Raw genomic sequence first — 22,899 nt, 5'->3', positions numbered from 1 at the left:
TACTTATATACTTGGGTAATAGATATACCTATATGTATGTATATATATATATATATATATATATATATAATATAATGGAATTTCTAGACAACTGATGCGTCTTAGGCTATTTTTTCTGAATATAAAAGCTCTAGTTAGTATCGTTGATGTGTTGGGTTTAGTATTATTTTATTCTATTGAAAAATTCTTTGGATGTGTATTTTATTTTTTTGCTTATCTATTCAAAGTCAAAGTAATCTATAATATTTTATATTATTTCAGTCCCTTGTCAAACCTATTTATTTAAATATTTAAATCGAATTTATATGCTATATATATATATTATTTTAGTCCCTTGTCACGTCTATTCATTTAAGTATTTGAATAGAGGTTTTATTCTATTTTAGATTCCGGTGAAATATATTTAGTATATTATATAAAAAATATTATATTTGACATACTGTATTTTAAGTCTAATCCATTTTTAGTCAATATTAAAATGTTTTTAATATTTCCATCGATTTCAACATGTAAAACTAGTATCGATCAATAAAAAAATGAGATAATGTTTGAAAATAAATTCCAAAATAACATTAAAATATAATTGTATAAAAGATTAAATGGTTAGGCAGTGAGAAAATGATTATATTAATCAAATAGAGAATCGAATTGAGATTAATACAAGGAAAATAAGGTGATATGTTTAATAAGTAATTTATATGTTAAATTTGAATAAAATGCTTTCAGTGGTATATTAATTATAAATTTAAATTCATATAAGATACATTAATTCTTAATTATTAGTTGTTAGTAATTTATAATCATTATTATAAATTAAGTAGTACTGAAAATGTATAATTTAGATAAACGTGATGTAGTCTTCTAAAAATCGACAGTGTTGAGGAGCAAGTATCATTCCAACAGTTCAGAGACAAAATATTTTCTTAACTGAATTCAATAACATTTTTGTAGAAATATTCGGAATATTTTTTTTAATATTTCTTATTCAATTTTATTCTGCTATCTGTATATATTATTACATTAAGAGAATGCTGACAAGTATATAGCAACAAAGTTGATTACAAATTAGTAGATACCCCCTGGTAGCGTATCTACTAGAGCTAATCAAAATATAATAATAAAAAAACAAAAAGGTAAAAAACAATTATATATAGTAAAAAGAAAGTATTATAGTTAATTATACTATATTCCAGATATTTTGCCTATAAGCCTGATCGGCTGGCCTTCCAGTTGTACTTGACCCGCTAATTAGTTAGGATGGACGTCTATTCTGCTTTAATAATTTTTGGCAAATTAGGAATATTTGCTTGAATTGTATAAAATAGCATAAATCATCAGACTTCAAAAAATTTTCTTCAATATTGAACTAGTGAAGAGGAAAGTGCCATTATACTAAGTTGTTTACTAAGAAGGCCTTCTCATGTTATAGACTACTTGATATTAATTTTGCTATTTTCTCATAGTACAGCCAATTGAATAATCTTCATATGTCAAAAGCACTAAGATGTGAAATGTACATTTTTCGAGAATCAGAGGAAAAAATATATTATGTACAAAGTCTACCATTTACCTTTGAAAATCATACGTACTTAGGAGAAATTGCACCATGTTCACTCTATATATTATTTGTAGTTTTTCTTAAGTGGAACTTTGTAGGTACATAAATATAAGATATAAGGAATGATATATATATATATATATATATATATATATATATATATATATATATATATAAATATATATACATGGAAAACTTTCCCCATATACATGTCGTTTCGAATTATTTACAGCGTCAGTGAGTGCGTTTTTATAGAGTGGAAGCTCTTGTGGATTAATGGCGGATAGGCGTAACGATTGTGAGAGGATATAAAATAAGAAACTGATAGCCAGAGCTGGAGCTTTCGCCATGTCGTTTACAGAGTGAATCACAAACGTAGCACTATCTTGCAAAATGAAATGGACTTGCATACTTAACTTTTTATTGCTCTAAAGAAATCGCTAGATGATGTACCTATTTTGTATCGTGTAATGTCCGTCAATCAGCAATGTAAGATAAAGCTCTCGTTTTTTTCGACTGCACATGAGAAACTATTATATGCTCAATTCAAATTACTCTAATTTTCCATTGTTCTGAAAATTGCTGGATGATGTACTTATTGTGTATCATATATGTCCGCCAATCATACAGTGGTATGGGCAGTACTGTCCTAGGGCTAAGTTCAACTCCAGCTCGATTTGGGAAAGAATAGCATGAAAAACTTTCCATTGCCATTTTACACCGCAGTGTCCGAAATGGGCTATATCAATTGGAAACGAACTTTTCATCTATATTTTCAAGTGAAAATAGACATTGCTACTGCCTGATGTCAGGTTGTCCATAGAGGAATTCCTAATTCTGTCCACACGAGTTTGTGAACTTGAACACTATGGAATACCCCGATTTTGGTCTCGGTTTTGGGCATAATAGAGTGAAATACTTAAAAAAATATAACTATTTTGTATCATATATTGTTAGTCAATCAGCAATGTAGGATTGTGGTATAACTCGCGTTTTCCTGATTGCAAATGAAAAAATATATAATATTTTATCTAAATCACTTTAACTTCTGATGCTCTAAGAAATTTTTATATAACGTATCTATTTTCTAGTAAGAATCAATATTATATAGATAGTACCTATTTTGTATCACATAATATCCGACAATCAGCATCCCAATGTGCTACACAAATGATAATATCTTTCGTTTTCAAAAAATATGATATATATATATATATATATATATATAATTGCAATTATTAAAAGTCATATAAATAAAGTATGTTAATTCACTATATTAATAATACTCACAATCAGGTATAAAAGTAATCAATACTCGATATTTCGTCGAAATATTTTGTAATTGCATATATGTATTTGAAATTCAATGAAACTTATGTTTTTTTCGTTGTAATTTTGCAAATATTCAGTCAGAATATTTTATTGTCCTATGATTTTAGATGGTTTCTCCAATGGAAAACTTTCATTGACTTCTTAAGCTCTTTTGCATCAAATCAGATAGCCATTTGTATGGAAATTGAGTATACATCAGCATAAAAAATTGATTTTTGCATTCCTTTCGTAAACTTCTTGAAACGTGTTCATTTTATCATCAGCTTTAATTTAGACATAAAGTCACAATTGTTGTGAATTATTCAGTAATGTAATTGATTACCTAAGTCTACTTAATGTTTCGATATCAATACTGATAACTTTCCAATCAAAACTTTAGCAAAACTCGTCGGTCAAAGTTTAATGTGTTAATAATTAAACTTTAAGCCGCAAGTGGAACATCAACTTCATCATTAGTTCTGACCAGTAAAATAACTTCGCAGAATAACAACAGCGTCAAATACTTGGTATTAAATTTTCATTGAATGGCAAATTAATCGATTTGACAGTTTGATCGAGGCGACATAAATATTTGATTTGGCTGTCGCATTGTTTGGCAGATGTTTGTTCAGAAACATTCAGGGTCATTCGGTTTTTGAAAGTAATAGAATAATAATAAACAAGCAAGTTTTACAAGGGGATATATTACTGACTTATAAAAATTGTTACATATTCCACAAGAAATTCTTGTGTTTTTGCAATACACCTGCAATTACTACTTTCTGTATAATGCTAAAGAGCATGGCTTAAAAAGTAGTCACTGACTAGAGAACACCTGCTTTCATTTTAAAACAGATACTACGTTATTTATTATACATATTACTTCATATGTCGGTTATATATTGAAATATTTATGCTGTCACTGATTCTGCTCCCCTTTTCTCGGCGATGGCTCTATTGCAGCAAAATGACAAATCTTTGCAAGCTCTTGTTGTTCTGTCGTATGTGATATTGAGCACGTACTTACTGTAATGTAAACTACAGAAATTTACCTGGAGAAGTTGAGATAAACAGAGTCGTATACCATATATACATTCTATGTTTGTGCACTCTGGTCTGCTGTAGGTGACACTTCTCTCAGACGTGAGAGATATATCTACAAATGTACTAAATAATTATATACATGCACACACATATATATATATATATATATATATATATATATATAATATATTAATTTAGAAATATGAACAAACAACACTCTTTTGTTTCGTTTGTCTCATCATCAGTGTGTTATAATTTAAAATCTAAAATATGGAAACCTAAATTAGCATTATGTGTTATCCGTTACAAGTGGTTCATTATACTGCTCCGCCAACGATCGTCGGAGTCTGAATTCTCTATTCAAGGTCAAGTGGCAAGTCACGCATTATCAAATAGGAAAGAGAAGGAATAGGACCCAGTTGAAAAATATACCTATTCAGAATACATTTGTTATATATTTATATATATAGACACATATATATATATATATATATATATATATATATACTCGTATATATATATATATATATATATATATATATATAAAGTTTGATCAAAATTGTAATATTTGGAACAATTCTAATAATTTATTTTGTTTCATTATAAGTATTAGTTAACTGATTATTAATCACTTTTTTCTATCTATTACCAGCACTGCCAGAAGAAGGTCCCCGCATAACAGGCGGCAGACCGCGCTATCAGATTGGCGACGTGGTTCGCGTCAATTGCACAGCCGGACGCTCCAAACCTGCCGCCGAATTAAATTGGTTCATCAACGGCGAATCGGCGGACCCCGAATTGCTGCGAGGACCTCATAAGTTGATCACGGGGCGCGAGGGCCTCGAGACCACAATATTGGGGTTGCAGTTTCGCGTTAGGCCGAGACATTTCAAGAAAGGCGATATGAAGCTAAAGGTAAATAGATAATCGATAGATGAAGCAGTAATTTTTGTTGATAACAATCTTCATAGGACTTTGCTGCCTATAGATAAAATATAAATTTTTGACATAACTATCAGCAAGTGCAAAAATTTTGAAGCTATCGTTTATCGTTCCCCACAATTTCACTAAACACACTTTTCAATTTTTTACATTTTTAAATGCTTTTATCTCAAAAGCTATTTGAACTATATTACCAACACTTCAATAGAAGCTTTCTAATTTTTAAAGTGAATGTACTATGTAATTTTTAAAGCTAAAGCTAAAGATAAACAGATAATCATAAATGATAATTTGATTTAATTCGTAGTATTTTTGTTGACTTTCATGCTTCATATAATTTTGCTGTCTATAGATAAAATATACATTTATCGAAATATATATCAGAAAGTGCAAGAATTTTGAAGCTATAGTATTGAAACAGATTGTACGTTTTCAAAAATGCATAATTCGATTTTGATGAAACTTGACCTACATTGTTACTATACTTCACTAAATATTTGACAAAAATTTAATGTTGAAACATTCAATAATTTCTTAGATACGCGATGTTGATTGGTGGCTGACTGCGCTCTCAATACTAGTATTTAAACAGATTGTACGTTTTCAAAAATGCATAACTCGATTTTGATGAAACTTGACATACGTTGTTACTACACTATGCTAAATATTTGACAAAAATTTAAATTTGAAACAGCCAATAGTTTCTGAGATATGCGAGGTTGATCGGTGGCTGGCCCCGCTCTCAATATTAGTATTGAAACAGATTGTACGTTTTCAAAAATGCATAACTCGATTTTGATGAAACTTGACATACGTTGTTACTACACTATGCTAAATATTTGACAAAAATTTAAATTTGAAACAGCCAATAGTTTCTGAGATATGCGAGGTTGATCGGTGGCTGGCCCCGCTCTCAATATTAGTATTGAAACAGATTGTACGTTTTCAAAAATGCATAACTCGATTTTGATGAAACTTGATATACGTTGTTACTACACTTTGCTAAATATTTGACAAAAATTTAAATTTGAAACAGCCAATAGTTTCTGAGATATGCGAGGTTGATCGGTGGCTGGCTCTGCTCTCAATACTAGTATTGAAACAGATTGTACGTTTTCAAAAATGCATAATTCGATTTTGACGAAACTTGACCTACGTTGTTACTACACTTTGCTAAATATTTGACAAAAATTTAAATTTGAAACAGCCAATAGTTTCTGAGATATGCGAGGTTGATCGGTGGCTGGCTCTGCTCTCAATACTAGTATTGAAACAGATTGTACGTTTTCAAAAATGCATAATTCGATTTTGACGAAACTTGACCTACATTGTTACTACACTTTACTAAATATTTGACAGAAATTCAAAGTTGGCAAATTCAATAGTTTCTGAGATATGCGAGGTTGATGGGTGGTCGGCTTCGCTCTCAATACTAGAATTGAAACAGATTGTACGTTTGCAAAAATGCATACCTTGATTTTGATGAAACTTGGCATACATTCTGACTACACTTTACTAAATATTTGACATAAATTTAAAGTTGAAACATTCAATAGTTTTTGAGATATGCGAGGTTGATGGGCGGCTGGCTCCGCTCTCAATACTAGTATTGAACAGATTGTACGTTTTCAAAAATGCATAATTTGATGTTAATGAAACTTGACGCACATTGTTACTACACTTTACTAAATATTTGAAAAAAATTTAAAGTTGGAACATTCAATAGTTTCTGAGATATGAGAGGTTTGGATGACGAGAAGTTTAAAAAAAAGAAATTTTTTCGTCGATTTTTGAACATTTTTGCCCTCAACGGCTTTTAAAACATAACTTTAAACGGTTTAGGATATAGACTTAGCTCTCTATGGATGCAATAAATAAAGTCGTAAAATCTAACCGTAAGTTTCAAAATGTTAACATATCTTTACCGTTCGCTAAATATTCGCTCAAAACGTTGCAAATTATCTATAATTATTAATATTCTTGTTTACGTTTCTCGTAATCATTAGATATATAAAATATACATGATTAATATTACAGTATCCATAATAAATTTATTAAAGATATTTAAAACAATTGTTATTAATTATTGATCAATTTTCATTAATTATTAATTATTTTTGTTCCTCGAATGTTTGATTACGGTACGGGAAGTTGAAGCAATTTGCCCTAGAGCCCAATGCCATGTATCACCAGTTTTGCTTTCAATAATAATAATTTTATTCAAAGATATTGCAATGTTATTATTTTATATTATCAATGTATGGTTTTTTCAAACATTTAGAAATAATAATTTAATACTTGTAATTTATCATCTTGGAAATTTTTCTATATAGAAAACCAATTGTACCAAGTGCTACAAAACAAACCGCTTTCCAACTACAACTTTTAGTCCAGTCATTTGGTCGTTTTGCCGGTACAGTACTCCGGGAATTCTGAAAATTGGTAATCTTATAGATTTCGAGGTGCTCTTCACGAAAATCAACTTTGCCACCTCAAATTTGAACGGCAAGTTGCCGCCATATTGAAAAAATGGCGTCAAAAAACAGCTTTTTTAAAATATCTCCTTTCTGGCTCATTCTACTATAAAAGTATCTATGTACGAATTAAACTAGAGAAAATATCCTACAATTCTTTAGAAAACCTTTTTTTTGTAAAATTGATAGTTTGAGAGTACGGCCGCCTCAAAGTCTTTGCTGCTCTCGTCGTAGTATCAAATCTGTCCATATATGACAGCTCTTCGAACATGACCACATTCTCTCTAATAATTAATATTTTCAATGTTAAATTAAGCGAATAAGATCTAGAAATAGAATAATTCAAATATTTTTCTGTTTTTTTGCTGCTTTTTTAACGCTTCAAGCTACTTGACGCTATAAGGTGCTACTCAAGCTATAAGTATATTTATAGCTACTTTGTCTTTGAAGTGTTGAAAAATTAGCAAAAAAAGCAAAAAATATTTGAATTATTCTATTTCTAGATCTTATTCGCTTAATTTAACATTGAAAATATTAATTATTAAAGAGAATGTGGTCAAGTTCGAAGTGCTGTCATATATGGACAGATTTGATACTACGGCGAGAGCAGCAAAGACTTTGAGGCGGCCGTACTCTCAAACTATCAATTTTACAAAAAAACGGTTTTCTAAACAATTGTAGGAAATTTTCTCTAGTTTAATTCGTAGAATAATACTTTTATCGTAGAATCAGCCAGAAAGGAGATATTTTAATAAAGCTGTTTTTTGACGCAATTTTTTCAATATGGCGGCAACTTGCCGTTCAAATTTGAGGTGGCAAAGTTGATTTTCGTAAAGAGCACCTCGAAATCTATTAAATTACCAATTTTCAGAATTCCCGGAGTACTGTACCGGCAACAGCCTTTTTTTGCACCAAATGACTGGACTATTTGCATTAAACTTCTTTTTTTACTTACGAACTGAATTAAATATTTCTGATGCAAAGTTACACTTATTTAATAATAAACTGTATTTCCTCAAGAGAAGTCTGAATATAAAACTCATTCATATTTATCTTCCGAAGCGCTCCAACTTGTGCCTCTGAAATTAACTTAATCAACTCATAGTTGGTTGTTATTTAATAGATGGAAGTTTTCTGATAAGCTGAATTTTCATGAGTATTTTGTTCGTGTATTTGTTCATTTGTAGGATGCTTTATAGTTAAAATGTATATTTGAATTTCAGTGTTTGGCTACGATTTCTACGGTTTATTGGCGTAGTAATGAGGAATCAGTCGAAGGTGACAAACCTCAAAGGGCTCCTGTTTTAGAATCGAGGGAAACCGTCAGGCCTGTTGGGTCCCGGGCGGACCGAGTACAAGGTAACATATTGTTTCATTAAATATATATATATATATATATATATATATAAATTAATATACAGATTCGGTAAAGCATCATCGTATTTATCACACATATTATTGATTCTATCTCGTGCTTGTGTTACACTAGTTTCACCTTTTTTATATCACAACTACCTATGATGTAATGAGTATAGCATATCAAACATTTCATTAAATATTTGATACATTTTTTTTATAAAATCATGCATACCAGTAACAAATACTCAAACAACAGTTGTTCCTAAAAAATATTAAAATGCATACTTCAAATGAATATATTTGTGTTTTTATTTATTTGTTTAAATGCGTAATACTGTTTACTTTAGATTTATTAAATTTTGCATGCTTTTTTGTGAAATTCCTATTGCAATTATTAATTTTTGCATTTGTTTACATGTACAAAAATAACACAATTTGTATTTTAGGGAGATTATGTATTAAATTATTAATTTCACTTAAAAAACAAATTTTGAAACATTATTGGCAAATATTTTATGCTATTTATTGTATTATCAAGTATATTATGTTATTTTGGAATAATAATCTTCACTATAATAGGTAGATAATTAAATAACATATGTGTTCATAACATTCCCTTCGTCCTAATGAAAGTATAGGTTTTATTTCACACTTTTGGAAGAAATACTTATTTCTTGAGAAGTAAATTTCATATTTTTGTAAATAGCATATTAAATCCTTCTCGAAAGTTTCACATAATACTTTTTTATAAATTGTTAAAATGAATTTTTCAAAAGGAAAAAAATAATAGGTACTTCAAATTGAAATAGATAGACATTTGCGCAGAACAAAATAGACGAACAAACAATATGGTAGTAAAACATTAAAATGTCATACTACAAAATTATTAACTAGGACTTTTTGAACTTACTGTTTTTAGTTTAAATAATCTTTTGTTAATATTATATTTTTTTATTATTCTATTTCTAAAAAAATTGCATTTTTCCTCAAATTTTTCTTGTTTTATTTTAAAAAAATACGATCTGAAAAATCTAAATTGTGGCTACCTAAATGTTTTTCCGAATTATTAAAGAAAAACTAAAAAGTGTCTTTTTCTGAAAATTTGTAGTCATGAAGTTTTCTTTTTATTTCAAATTTAAATTTATTTATTTATTTATTATTCACATATATACATTATTTCCATATCTCAGTCAGACAGAGGTGCCTGGTATGAGAGACTATGAAAAACAGTTTTCATATTTTGTATATACATTTCATTTGACTATTTCATTAATATAATATCAATTATAATTAAAATATCTTCATATATAACTCTTCAGTCTTTTCTGTCTTCAATTTCCTCATAGTATTTCTTTATTTTTGTTTAAATTTATCATCGTCATTGGTCATCTTAATATCGTTTGGCAATTCGTTATATATTTTGCTAGCACTCCATATGACATTTTCTCTCAAACTCTTCTTTCTATTGTGTTCAATGTGAAAATTGTGTTGTCTAGTGTAGTGTTCATGTATATCTTGATTTAGGTCTATTGTTGCACTTGTTTTAATTCGGTTAAATTTCATTTTGTTAAATGGACATACAATATTTGCATTAAATTGAAAAAAAAATAATTATGCTTTAAGCACAATGATCTGTCCTTACGAAATTTGTTTTGACAAATGAAAAGTCAGAAACCCCAAAAATTGTTTTAAAATAAATATCACCCTTCGCCGTTTTGTATATTAAACACATTTGCGCTTTCAGTACTGTCATCTCGCTTTTGGAAACTTTTTTGATTTAAACGATGTTAATAAAGAGGCGACAACAATAATTCGGTCGACAGGATTTTCCAAATGCGCCCTTTGCCCGTTTGATGAGCGCAAGGAAAGGGCGAGTTAGTTGATTTTTTCCTTCAACGACTTCCCTGTGGGAAATGGATATTTCGAGATGGTTGACGTTTGGAATTGAATCTTGAGAAATGTCCCTATGACTATGCGAAACAGCCGACAAAGACTGACGCACGGTCGTGCCTACCTCTGGGCGACGAGGGGTGTCAGAAAACGGGGTAAGATATCATCTCAAGGGCGAAAGGGGATGAAGGCAAAAAGACCAGAAATGAAATTCCATAAATCTTTAGATGCGCATAATTTCGGCGATATCTGTCCGCGAAACGCTTCTCCAAATATGAGAGTTGAACGCAAAGGCCGTTTAAATTGTAATGAAGTGATGAATAATTTAGTATTTTGATAAATTCATTGCGACACAAAATTCGGCAAAGAGAAGCAGAGGTTATATGGTGAATCAGAATGTTTTGGGTTTGTGATTAATATTTTAATAAATAAGAGCCGATATCATAATTAAGACTTTGAAAGCAAACTTGAAATTTGGGAAAAAAAACTTTAAAACTTCATGTAAAAATTTTAAGTATAACATGTTTCAACTAAATAAATTTATCTGGATGGTAAATTGTATTTGATTATTACTAAAATTTGTGGAGACTAAAACTTTAAAGTTCAAATTTAGTTAGTTAACAAAGTTTAAATTTTATTAAAAATGTTCATTATCATATTAAAAATATTCAAGCAGAATATAACATTATTGATACGAATTTTCTTCTGCATCATGGGTTTACATGAAAAATTTACTACAAGCTGAAAGACTATGACCGGATTTAAAATTTAAAAAAATAATATTAGATATAATCATATAAATTGAAAAATGTTAATGTCAATGATACTTCAAGAAATTCATGGGCTCTACATTTTACATGTAAAGTTATCTAAATGTAGACATACGACACATATGAAAATCTGTATGAAATGTTTGTAAATATAAAATATAGATGATATTTGATATTTAACACATTTTTAAGTGTTTTCTTAGTATACTTAGTGTTTTTCTAGTTCTAGTCTTATATTGACTTTTACATATTTTTATATGATAAAGATTACAATTAATTTATTATAAAAATTCAAAATTACACGGATCATACTCGCATCATTAAGGAGCTGATGATCAATGAAATCGGGAACTATATACATATAATATATGTGAAATTGTACTAGAAACTACTTGAATTATATAGCATTTATCAAAATGTTCAGATATCGAAAAATCAGATATTTTTTAAAGAAATCTAGTACTTGTTATATATTGATTGTTCATTTTAATATATAAGAATTTGCAAAAATGATATTTGAACAGATTGTTTTTACGTAGTTTACGTAGCACTTTACTTAAATCTGTAATAAATTAGACGAGGAACTATAAATCAAACTAGTACTTGGCTATTAATAGTACTAGTACTATTCAACAAAATATTCAAATTTTGAAAATTCAGATATTTTTCAATGAAATCTTCTACACATTATATATTGATTCACAAAATTTTGCATGAAAAAATGCATAGTGTTTTTCTAGTTCTAGTCTTTCATTGTCACTGATATAATTCCATAGTTATAATTAAAATGTAGCCTGAAAAATGCATTTGTTTATTCGTTTTTTGTATATAAAATAATATACAGTACAGATATTTGCACGTAAAAAAGGACTTGGTAATGCGGAATAGACAAAAATAAAGATAAATTATAATATTTGACATTATTATAGTTTTTTTTAATGGTTGATTTCGAATGAATCAGCAATCTGGTTCAATTGGTCTAAAATAGTTTTTTAAAATATTTCAAAGTATAGTGTAGGTACAGATACACGTGATAATGAAATCAGTAATGGTGTTTGAACAAAATTAGGAATGAATTATAATATTTGACATTATTTAATCTATTTTTAATAATATTTTTTAAATAAATCAGCTGTGTAGTGCTCTTTGTCTAAAATAGTTTTTTTTAATATTTAAAAATATTTAGAAAATACAGATGCTTACACGTGACACTGGAATCAGTAATCTTGATTGGACATATAAAGATAAATGTGAATATTAAAGACAAAATAAATGTGGATATTATATTCCGCTTGTATTATTTTATCTAATTTTAACAGTTGGCTTTGAATGAATCAGATGTCTAATATAGATATTTGAAATATTTAACAAGATATAGTAGATACAGATGTTGACACGTGAGCCAGACAATCAGTGATGGTGATTGGGCAAAAATAAAGATAAATTTTAATATTTTAGCAATTTCCAAATAATGACTTCAAGTGAATCGGGTGCCTAGTACATACTATACCGCTTTTCCCAATCTATTTTCTAATTTTCCTTTTCTATTACCATTAAAAATACATATAGCTTATAACGAAGCTTGTTTTCGCTGGCTGACTATTCAACCGACTGCTTTTCGTGATTTAGAAACATATTTATGTATTGCTCCATATACACCCGTGTGCTTGGCAGCGCGATGTGAACTTCTCGTATTTAAATAGAATTGATATTTTATGTATATATGCAAAAGGGTATCTTTCTACCTACATCGCGTATAATTCCATGATGGATATCTATGTATATAGTATGCGAATGAACAAGAGAAACATCGCCACGATGTAATGTTCTAATATATCTTTATGAACGGTGTACACAACTTTTTGGGGATATCTGATTTTTGTCGGTAGATTTTTAGGAATTTATCGATGTAGTCATTACTACAACATTACTACATTACAATTCATAAATGCATTCATTAGAAGACAGATTGAGAAATGATGCAATGTAATCACAAAATCGAATTACATAGGCAGCAGGCAAATCCTTCTAATTACATTTTGGACAGAATAAAATAGATATTTTAAATTATAGATAAGTTACCTTATTTTATATTTGACTATTTTTTTATTTAATTTGTATTTTTATTCTTGTTTCTAATAAAAAAAATCTCATCATTATATATAAAATTATCATGTACAACGTTGCAGATACACTGCAGCTATCTGATAATTTTATATTTAATGATGAGATTTTTTCTATTAGAAATAAAAATAAAAATGAAAATTAAATGAAAAAATAGTCAAATATAAACAGAATTTGCTATAGAAATATTATGATTATTGATCCACAAGTTTTCGAGTAATTTGCTTCAAATTTTTTTCCAATGTTTAAAAATTAACAAAAAAAGGTTTACTATTTATTGAGGCATTACAAGGGGTTCAAAAAAGATGGTAAGTGTAGGGCAAATAGCCCTACCCCAATGATAGTCTGATTTATTTGCCTAATTTATTGTAAATTTCATTGAACTACAGCTCTTAAATTATACACCTGTAATCATTGAAATTTTCTGAAAACCTATGCATTTAAAAAAATGAGAATTTTTTCATGCAAAATTTTGTGAATCAATTTATACTGTTTAAAACATTTCATTAAAAACTATCTGCTTTCAACATGTGAACATTTTATTGAAGGCTATGAGATAAATAATTGTTTGATTTATAGCTTCTGGTCTAATTTATTATAGATTTTAGTAGAGTGCTTAATGGACTATCTAAATGCAGTCTTTTCAAACCTGTCATTTTTGCAAATTTAGTAAAATTATGTAAATAATTGTAAAATTTTTCATACAATATTGCATGAACTCTATATATAATATGTAAAAGACATCTCTGAAACTGATCTGAATTTTAACATCTGAATAATTTGGTGATTGCTGTAAGCCAAATAATTGTTTGATATTAAGGGTCTGATACAAATTATTGCACATTTCAGTGAAGTGCTTGAATTATGCAAATGCAATCTGTTCAAATCAATCATTTTTCCAAATTCTGGTCAACTTAAATAAATAATTATAAAAATTGTCATACGAAATTATGTAGAATATCTAGACGATTTTTTTGGAAATTATCTGAATTTATAAAATCTGAATCTTATGAAAATCTGGTCAGTGCTATAATCCAAATAATTGTCTGATTTATAGTTTATAGCACGATTTATTGTATATTTTAGTAAACTTCAAAATAGTGCAAAAACTTTTCCATTAGAAGATGAAATATTTGCAAATCTTTGTAAATTATTTATATAAGATTAGAACTAACAATAACATAAATATAGCTCATTTTATATTATATTTTTATTTACTATCAATTCGAATTACCAAATTTAACAAATGTGTAAAATAGCTTCTAATGATTAGATTATTCATTTAAATTTAACGTTTATTGATGATTAAAAACAAATAATTAATACAAGCGAGAAGATTTATCAAAATCATTAATTTACTATGGCCGTATATATTCATAAAACCTACATATGGAACAAATTGAAAGCAAAGTTCATATCATAAATCGAACTTGAAAATTGCCCGAACATCAAATTCGTGTAAATTTTATCGCCCTCGCAGTATAACTAGTATTATTAACACGAAAATTTCGCGTGTACAAGTATAAAGTAGAGATTTGGGCGCATAATCAAACTATGTAGCCTGTCGGACGTGGGATTATTTTTGTACAAAAGCGTCGTTATCGAATCCGGGTAACCGGAGCGCGTGATAAATAAAAATTAATTACTACTGTTATTTCCGGACGGCCACAGTCGTACCCGGTTAACCTCCGATTGCGAAAAAATTACAATGGCGCGTGATTCCATCCGATTGTCGCGGCATTGTAAATCGTAAATATATCGACGTGTACGCGTCGATGCAACGGATGGAAAAATCCAAATAAAAACAAATATCCGACGAAAAAATAAAAATAAAAACAACGCTAAAACAAATGCCGAAGCGGGAATAAAAAATCATATTAAAAATAACGACACGAATCGATTCAATGAGATTTGGGGGCGAAAATTCAGGGGAAACACGGTTGTACAAAGTGTGTGTAATAACTAATAGAATAGATATAGAAATAACGTATAATAAAAAATGATTTTCTTGAAACAAGAACTTTAATCGAAAAAAATATCAATGCTTCAATAGGTAAGTAAGGCTAACTTAAATTCATCTAATAATGCGTTACACCTGGATTTTAGACTGAAATTTTTTAGACTGAATTTATAGTGTATTATACATTTACAATAATAATATAGTTTATCATACAAAATTTATTGTTTACTTTAATGTTTTAAATTCTGGTCGATTGTGCTGCCTTATATTCGACTGCTATTTAATTTAATTTACGTTACTAGTTTTTTTAATAGAAAATTCTCACCGTTTATAGCGTTTGATAAATTTTGATAAATTAGATAACTTTTTGTGTATATGTAAATCAGTGAATTCACATTAATAAATTGATATTTGAAAAACCTATAAAACTAGTTTAAATTTCTGCAAATTCAACCCACAAAATATTAAAATATTGAAATGATTGTTTGGCGTTACTAACAGATCATTTGGCTTCTAATATACATCAAAATTTTCAGACTATGAAAATTCGAATAATATTCAGAGAAATTTTTCACGAATTTTGCACTGTCTTTTAAATAATTTAATATAGAAAATCATGTAATTTTTTAATTATATATTTTTAACTTCTGTATTCAATTTACTATTCTTTGTACTTATGTATTTTACGAGCATTTTCAACCACGGGCCACTGGCCATACTGTTAGTGGCATCTATAAAAATGAACTTATGAAACAAACTCAATTTTGATTTATGACACTTTAAACAATGTGGCTAAAATAAAATTATTTTAATATGAATAATTTAAGAATAGATAAGGTAAAAGAAACTAGTATATAGTCAATATTACATAATTCGTAACAAAATAGCATTAAAACATTTTGCAAAATATAATTTACTGATAACTTATAAAATAATGCATGAAGATTACTAAAATTGTATACCTAGTTTTCTATAATCTAGTGCAACATATTTATTCACAATTGTGCAGATAGTTGGGGATCTAATTATTACACATTATGCTGTAAATACATAATACACTACAAATTTGAAAAATATACCATGAGTTGCGCTATTTTTTCATACTAACTGCAATATGCCTTAATAGTAAAATTTTCAGTCTACACTTTTACTAAAATTTTTTATCTAATTTTCTATAATCTATATATATATATATATATATATATATATATATATTAATATATATATATTTTTATCTAATTTTCTATAATCTATAACGCAACATATATATACATTCATCATTCGCAATATATTTATTCATTACCGTGTGCGGATATTTGTAGATCAGTTTTATATTAAATAATTTTTATACAATGTTTATTTTAATAAATCATATTAAATTATCATAATAAAAGCCTGTAGGTATGATTTCAAATTCAAAATAGGCGCTATTTTTGCATTATGTTGGCTATGGTACAACTGCGATCTTCATGGTACTAAAAATTTGTGCGCGGAGTGTACAGGAAGATGGCTGACAGTTCTGTCAAAAATGTCCTTGCGTTAACATATATAATTAATACTTTTAATTTTTCTAAAATTTATTCATTGTTAGTAAAATATGTAATTAGTGTAATCAAAATTGCAACAAGTATACATGTTATACAAAAAGTACAGTGTTTTTATAAGTTTGATAGTGCTTTTACAAGTCAGTTAAGTCACATAACCTAACAATTCACCCGAATCTAAAAGGTAGCTAGATTCTAGTTAGACAATAGGTATGAAATAGAATATAAAAAAAATGCTTGCATAAGTGTTCTATTACTCATAAGTGTTACATCTGTACCGATTTTTATTATTTCTTCTTATTTCAGCATCCAGCCATGGAACCAGGACCTTCGGGGGTCATTTCCATCAAATTCTGACCATATTATGCTGTTTTTTGGCGACTTTTGCAGTCGTCGCCTCCACGAAAAGATCCTCTTCAGTTTCTGCCAACGTTGATCGGAGGTAACAATCTGAATTTTAGATACTATTATACCAGATACATATAATCAACTGTGTACATGCCAAATCATTACTAATGTCCTTGTATCACGTACGAGTGTGTGAAGAGCCTAGTCTATTTGTAGTTGAAATTTAGCCATTGGAAATAGCATAGGGTAATGCATATTATTTTTTTATCAATTGACTCTTGACTTTGTAAGTTATATGAATTTTATAATTTTTTTTAAATAATTGCCACAACGTATTTTGGAAAATTTTATTTTGAAATAATTTTTTTAATTAAATTATATAAATTAGGCTACGTTTTCTGAAATAAAAGGCTTTGTCCTTTTTAATAATTTTATTTAAAATTTAATTGACTGATGTTTGGAGCATTTGTTCTCTTCTTTCTGAATGTGTACCACTTTATATACATTCAGAATGTTGGAGTATTATAGCAAATTAACAGATTTTATTTTCTTACTTCAGAATGAATCCTAATCAGCACTAAATATTTATCATTTTTTTTAACTGTAAGTGCATCTACTTTAATTAACAAAATAATTTTTATGTGATATTTTTAGTTAAAAAAGTACAAGCTTTTTGATTCAGAAAACTTAACTTAGCAATATATATATATATATATATATATATATATATATATATATTAGGGTGGTCCTTAATATGGATACTTTCAAATTTCCTTGCTCTCAAGGGTTCAAATGGTTCCAAATTGATAAAAAACAATTCTCTGAAAGTTTTAGCTCTTAATATTGTCTTTTTGATAGAGCGCAATTCAATCAAAGTTTTGTATGGAAATAGCATGAAAAATTTTTCAAAAATTTTGCAGAGCGTCGAATTTTCAATAAAAAAAATGACACGAATTTTCACGTTTAATTCATTTGTCGCAGAGTTATACCTAAAAATTTGTTTTTTAATTTTCAAATTTTTTTCCATGCTATTTCCATACAAATTTTGATTGAATTGCGCACTATCTAAAAGTTAATATTAAGAGCTAAAACTTCCAGAGAATTGTTTTTTATCAATTTGAAACCATTTGAGCCCTTGGGAGCAAGGAAATTCGAAAATGTCCATATTAAAGACCACCCTACTATATATATATATATATAATTATAATTATTTTTCCGACCCACTCGAACGTGATATAATTTTATATTATATTTAATAAATTTTAGTCAAATATATAAATAATCTGTTGGTTTTAAAAGAAATTTATAAACTTTCGTATACGTGTAATTTGTGTAAGGATGTGCGTGATTATGTATATGTATGTATCACTTTCATACTAAATATGAATTTTGAGTAATTTATTTATAATTAAATTTATCAAATTTTACATATCCCTGAAAATATTCTGACTAACCGACATATCGATTTCAAAATAAATATTGGGAAAAATTTAGGATGTAAATCTATCATACGTGAAATAGGTTAACTAAATTACTCAAAATTTATATTTGGTATGAAGGTTTTATAATAATATCTAATTGTTGAAGAATATTCAAGAATAATTTATATTACTTTACTAGTAAAGTAAAAACATTATGTAATTACATGCGGATATATCCATTGATTCATATAAATGTCTGAATGAAATTACATATACATTAATTATAAATATTAACTAAAATCACTATTAACAAAATAATCATTTCATATTAAATAAATTATAAAAGAAATAATGAAATTAAAATATAATTTTCTTCTTCACTTACCAAATTTTCTATAACAATTATTTCACTTCTATAATTTTTAATGTTTCATGAAAATGTGAAATAAATCTGTGCTTAGGTTAAATGTTTATAAAACACATTTTTTCATTGATTTCTTTGTGATCGATCGAAATTCCATTATTTTAATTATAATATAAAAGTACTATATTTATTCTAGTCTGTCTTAATATCGTGTAGAAATGCATTGATGTAAAATTACTGCTAAATACCAAAACGTTAAAACATTAAAAAACAAAATATAAGAAATAGCGGATATTATTTTTCACTGTTTGGTGATGAGTAAATTAAGTAGATTTTACAATAAAACTGCAGCAAAACGAAAAAAATATTTTTTAATTTTTAAAAGAAACATTTAGCAGTTCATTAATTCAATGTGTTATTAAAGGCGTACTACATTTTTACAAAATCAGTTATTTGTATTATATTTTCAAACTGAATATTTGTTTATTCTTTATACTAATAACGTACATAAAACCACTTTAGTAATTTATCTAACCCATCATCAATAGCTACTACTTTTAATTTGATACAAAATATATAATATAAAGATATTTGTAAATAATTTAAAAATTTAATGTAAATATTAATTTAAATTAGGCCTAAATGAGAAAATGCGATATGCTTCTATAGAAGTTGTTTCAGGGCTTCGTAAAAATGTCTTGTATCAAATCGGTGGAAAAATCCTTCTCTTTTTTATTCTAGTAACATTATAATATGATCTTTAACGTTTAAGTGCTTAAGTTTTATAATTTTTGTAAATTGTCTTCTCTGAATGTAAGACTTATATTAATGAAATTGCTTATATGAAGTTTGAGTGCGTGCTATCAAAATAACATTAATACTATTTGTATATCAAATTGGTATTAATATAATTTAAAATAAATATTGGAATATATATTTTTTAATAAAACTTAAGTAACGTAAGATATGGAGTTACCAAACTTCCAAGACTATTGTTACAAGTATTTGTGAATCGTTTCGTTTTCATTACTTTTTAGATTTTTTTGGATAAAACGTTTTCTATATTAATGTATTTTTTCTAAATTATATAAAATATTAATCTTAAGAACATGTGAATTAATTGTTAAGTAATCAAATTTCATTCGTGTATAACTGTATATATAGATAATACATAGAATAACATAAAATAAATCATAGCAATGTGCTTAACGTAAGTATTTACCTTCTGTCATTATTATAAGTGAAATACATATGAAATTATTCATTTTAATTATAAAGAAAATATTTGTAATTATATTTCAAACGATATGAATATACAAAATGCAGTTTTTTCTTTTATATAATAAAGTATTTCAAAACTACTGTGTTTTTTATTCCATGATATTTTTTGCAGTAATAAATATGATTATTTTATATATAATATTTATCCCTTGATCTTGTATCATGGAAACCACATTTATTGGTTCTGTGATTGATCTATAGGGGACATTTTTTTCAGGTAGTTGAAGTGTATTTAATTTAAATACTAATTATTTATAAGTTTAAGTGAGTAAAAGTACAAAGTAGTGAATTTTAGTTATTAAAAATTCAAAGCTGAAGTATGTGATTGCCAATTCCATATCTGTATATAATCAAACTTGGATGCAGAATCTTTAGGTAAGGATTTTTTTTATTTTTTATTTCACAAAGTTATATAACATTACGGAGAAATTACCACATTTATCAATTATTATTTTTGCCAGGGTAATGCTCAATTAATATATTAGGATAAAAAGCTTTTTGTCCAGTTTTTGAGTAAATTTTCATTAGGCTCATATTAGGTTCTAATAATCTTACTTTCATGCATCTAAATATTAAAAATTACTTTTTCTACAATATTAATAAGCTATAACTTTATATTAAAGTTTATTAAAACCACAAGGTATTAGGTTGTTAAAATGTTTTGTGGATTTTTTTTTATTTGGATAAAAATGCCAAAAATGAAAGGGGTTTTGAAAACTGATACATCCCATAGAATTTTAAAAATTTCCACTTTTTTTATATGATTCACCAAAGATCAATGTCTCGTAGCAAAACTTTACAAAAACCATTTGCTGCTCAAAATAATTTCACTCTTAAATTTTCTTAGTAATATTTTCATTGGCAATGTCATGTTTTCTTTGAATTTTCTAATATTTATTATAAATTAACTGAAATCCTGAAGTTAGATCAACATACTATAAGAGACAATATTTCCAAATTTAGCTTTTTTTCGATTTCTTGTTCGATGCACTGAGCAGTAGTAATTCATTGATAGAATAGTGTTAGATTTTTATAAGTCAATTTATTAGATAAATTAAATTAATAAATATTTATTAGTCCAATTATAAAAAATAATATATTTTGAATATTTTCCAGTAACTGTAACATATCTATTTGGTGTTGGGCAACAATATAGTCAATCAAACCTGCAGTCTCGGATTATATCCAAAATTCGGCGTTTGTATCACCAGCCACAGATGTCAGATTGAATTAGCAGATCTCATTTGAACACGAACAAGGTATGTTGGATCTATATAAACATACGTTTAATATGTCCCATACGCGCTCTGTACTCCCTATAAACTATATTGTTAATTCTATCTGACGCGAATTGTAACTAGTTACGTGTTACATGTGCTTCCTATGTAATACTAGGGAAAATGTAATACTTGTTTCGGATATGTATGGAATCAGTAGAATTTGACAATTTATGTAGATATATATATATATATATATATATATATATATATATCAAAGAGATCGTAAAGCAAAACAGCGCTAAACGGGGCTATTTTGATAATGATATTTATAGGTGAGATAGGTTATAGAGGATGATGGATAAATAATTGGCCATGTATTACATTTATCAATTTTCTTAATTTATAACAAAAATATAACATTTATTTAATGCAAAAATAATATAAAGATGAATACACTGGTAAAATTCTAATGAAATCAATTCATTCAGGCTTTCCTATATTTCTATTTTTTTGCATTTTCTCAAAAGTTATTTGATAAAGTTTGCGTTTTTCTTCTGAGATCTTTCAGAAGTTGTCAAGTTGATACAACATCTATTACAACCCAGTTTGGTTGTGATTTTTGTCATATGCTTGATCTTTTTGCATCATTTGGTTCATCATTTTAGTCTTATTGATAAAACCTACAGGTGAGATGGTGAGTACAGACACCACTGAATGTTGTTTTAGTACCCCAACAGAACCAGTTCTTCGAAAAAACCGAAATATTTTTGTTTTCTTGCTCAGACAATTGCTTGAGATCGTTATTACAACGACTAGAAGTTTTTAATGAATAATGTCTTTGACATCTTCGACATCTTCTTTATCTAAGTTAGTTTCTTTCTCTAATTCTTCAAACATTTATTTTATAAAAAATAATAAAATAAATACTAATATATCCAATAAAATTCTAATTCAGTCCGATCATTAATATTATCATGTGATTCTAATCTTTGGCATTTTTGTCAATAAGGTATTTAAAACAGTCTGCGTTTTTCTTCTGCCATTTAGAAGTTTTTAAGTGAATAAAGCAACAGCGATCTATTATTTAATTTGGAAATCCTGTCAAATTTCAATCTTATTTGTCCTATCTACTAACATCATTGAAAGTTCTTTTTGCTCTGCTTCAAAATTAGTAGGTACTATCAATATTTTTTTTTGCTCCATCAATTACTTGATATCATCGTTAAAAAGACTATAAACCTTTTCATGAAATATTTCTTCAAAATCTTCCACATTTATCTTATCTAAAC

At 27.4% G+C, this 22,899-nt stretch overlaps 1 protein-coding gene across 2 annotated transcripts in view; it reads left to right on the top strand.

The window, feature by feature from the left end:
• LOC113368157 overlaps window positions 1-17,645 on the top strand; it is a 501,979-nt gene extending 484,334 nt beyond the window's left edge. For both annotated transcript variants that reach the window (XM_026609725.1, XM_026609726.1), the window contains 3 exons: window positions 4,566-4,828; window positions 8,553-8,688; window positions 17,283-17,645. In XM_026609725.1, coding sequence (XP_026465510.1) covers window positions 4,566-4,828; window positions 8,553-8,688; window positions 17,283-17,422 — 539 coding nt within the window. In that variant the 3' untranslated portion in view covers window positions 17,423-17,645. The remainder of the gene's footprint in view (window positions 1-4,565; window positions 4,829-8,552; window positions 8,689-17,282) is intronic.
• Window positions 17,646-22,899: the final 5,254 nt, after the last annotated feature.

This window comes from Ctenocephalides felis, unplaced genomic scaffold, assembly GCF_003426905.1.
Source record: "Ctenocephalides felis isolate EL2017-DRISC unplaced genomic scaffold, ASM342690v1 CF-g0.4_SCAFFOLD_01170, whole genome shotgun sequence".
Lineage (NCBI taxonomy): Eukaryota > Metazoa > Arthropoda > Insecta > Siphonaptera > Pulicidae > Ctenocephalides > Ctenocephalides felis.
This window is presented reverse-complemented; position numbering and strand designations above follow the sequence as displayed.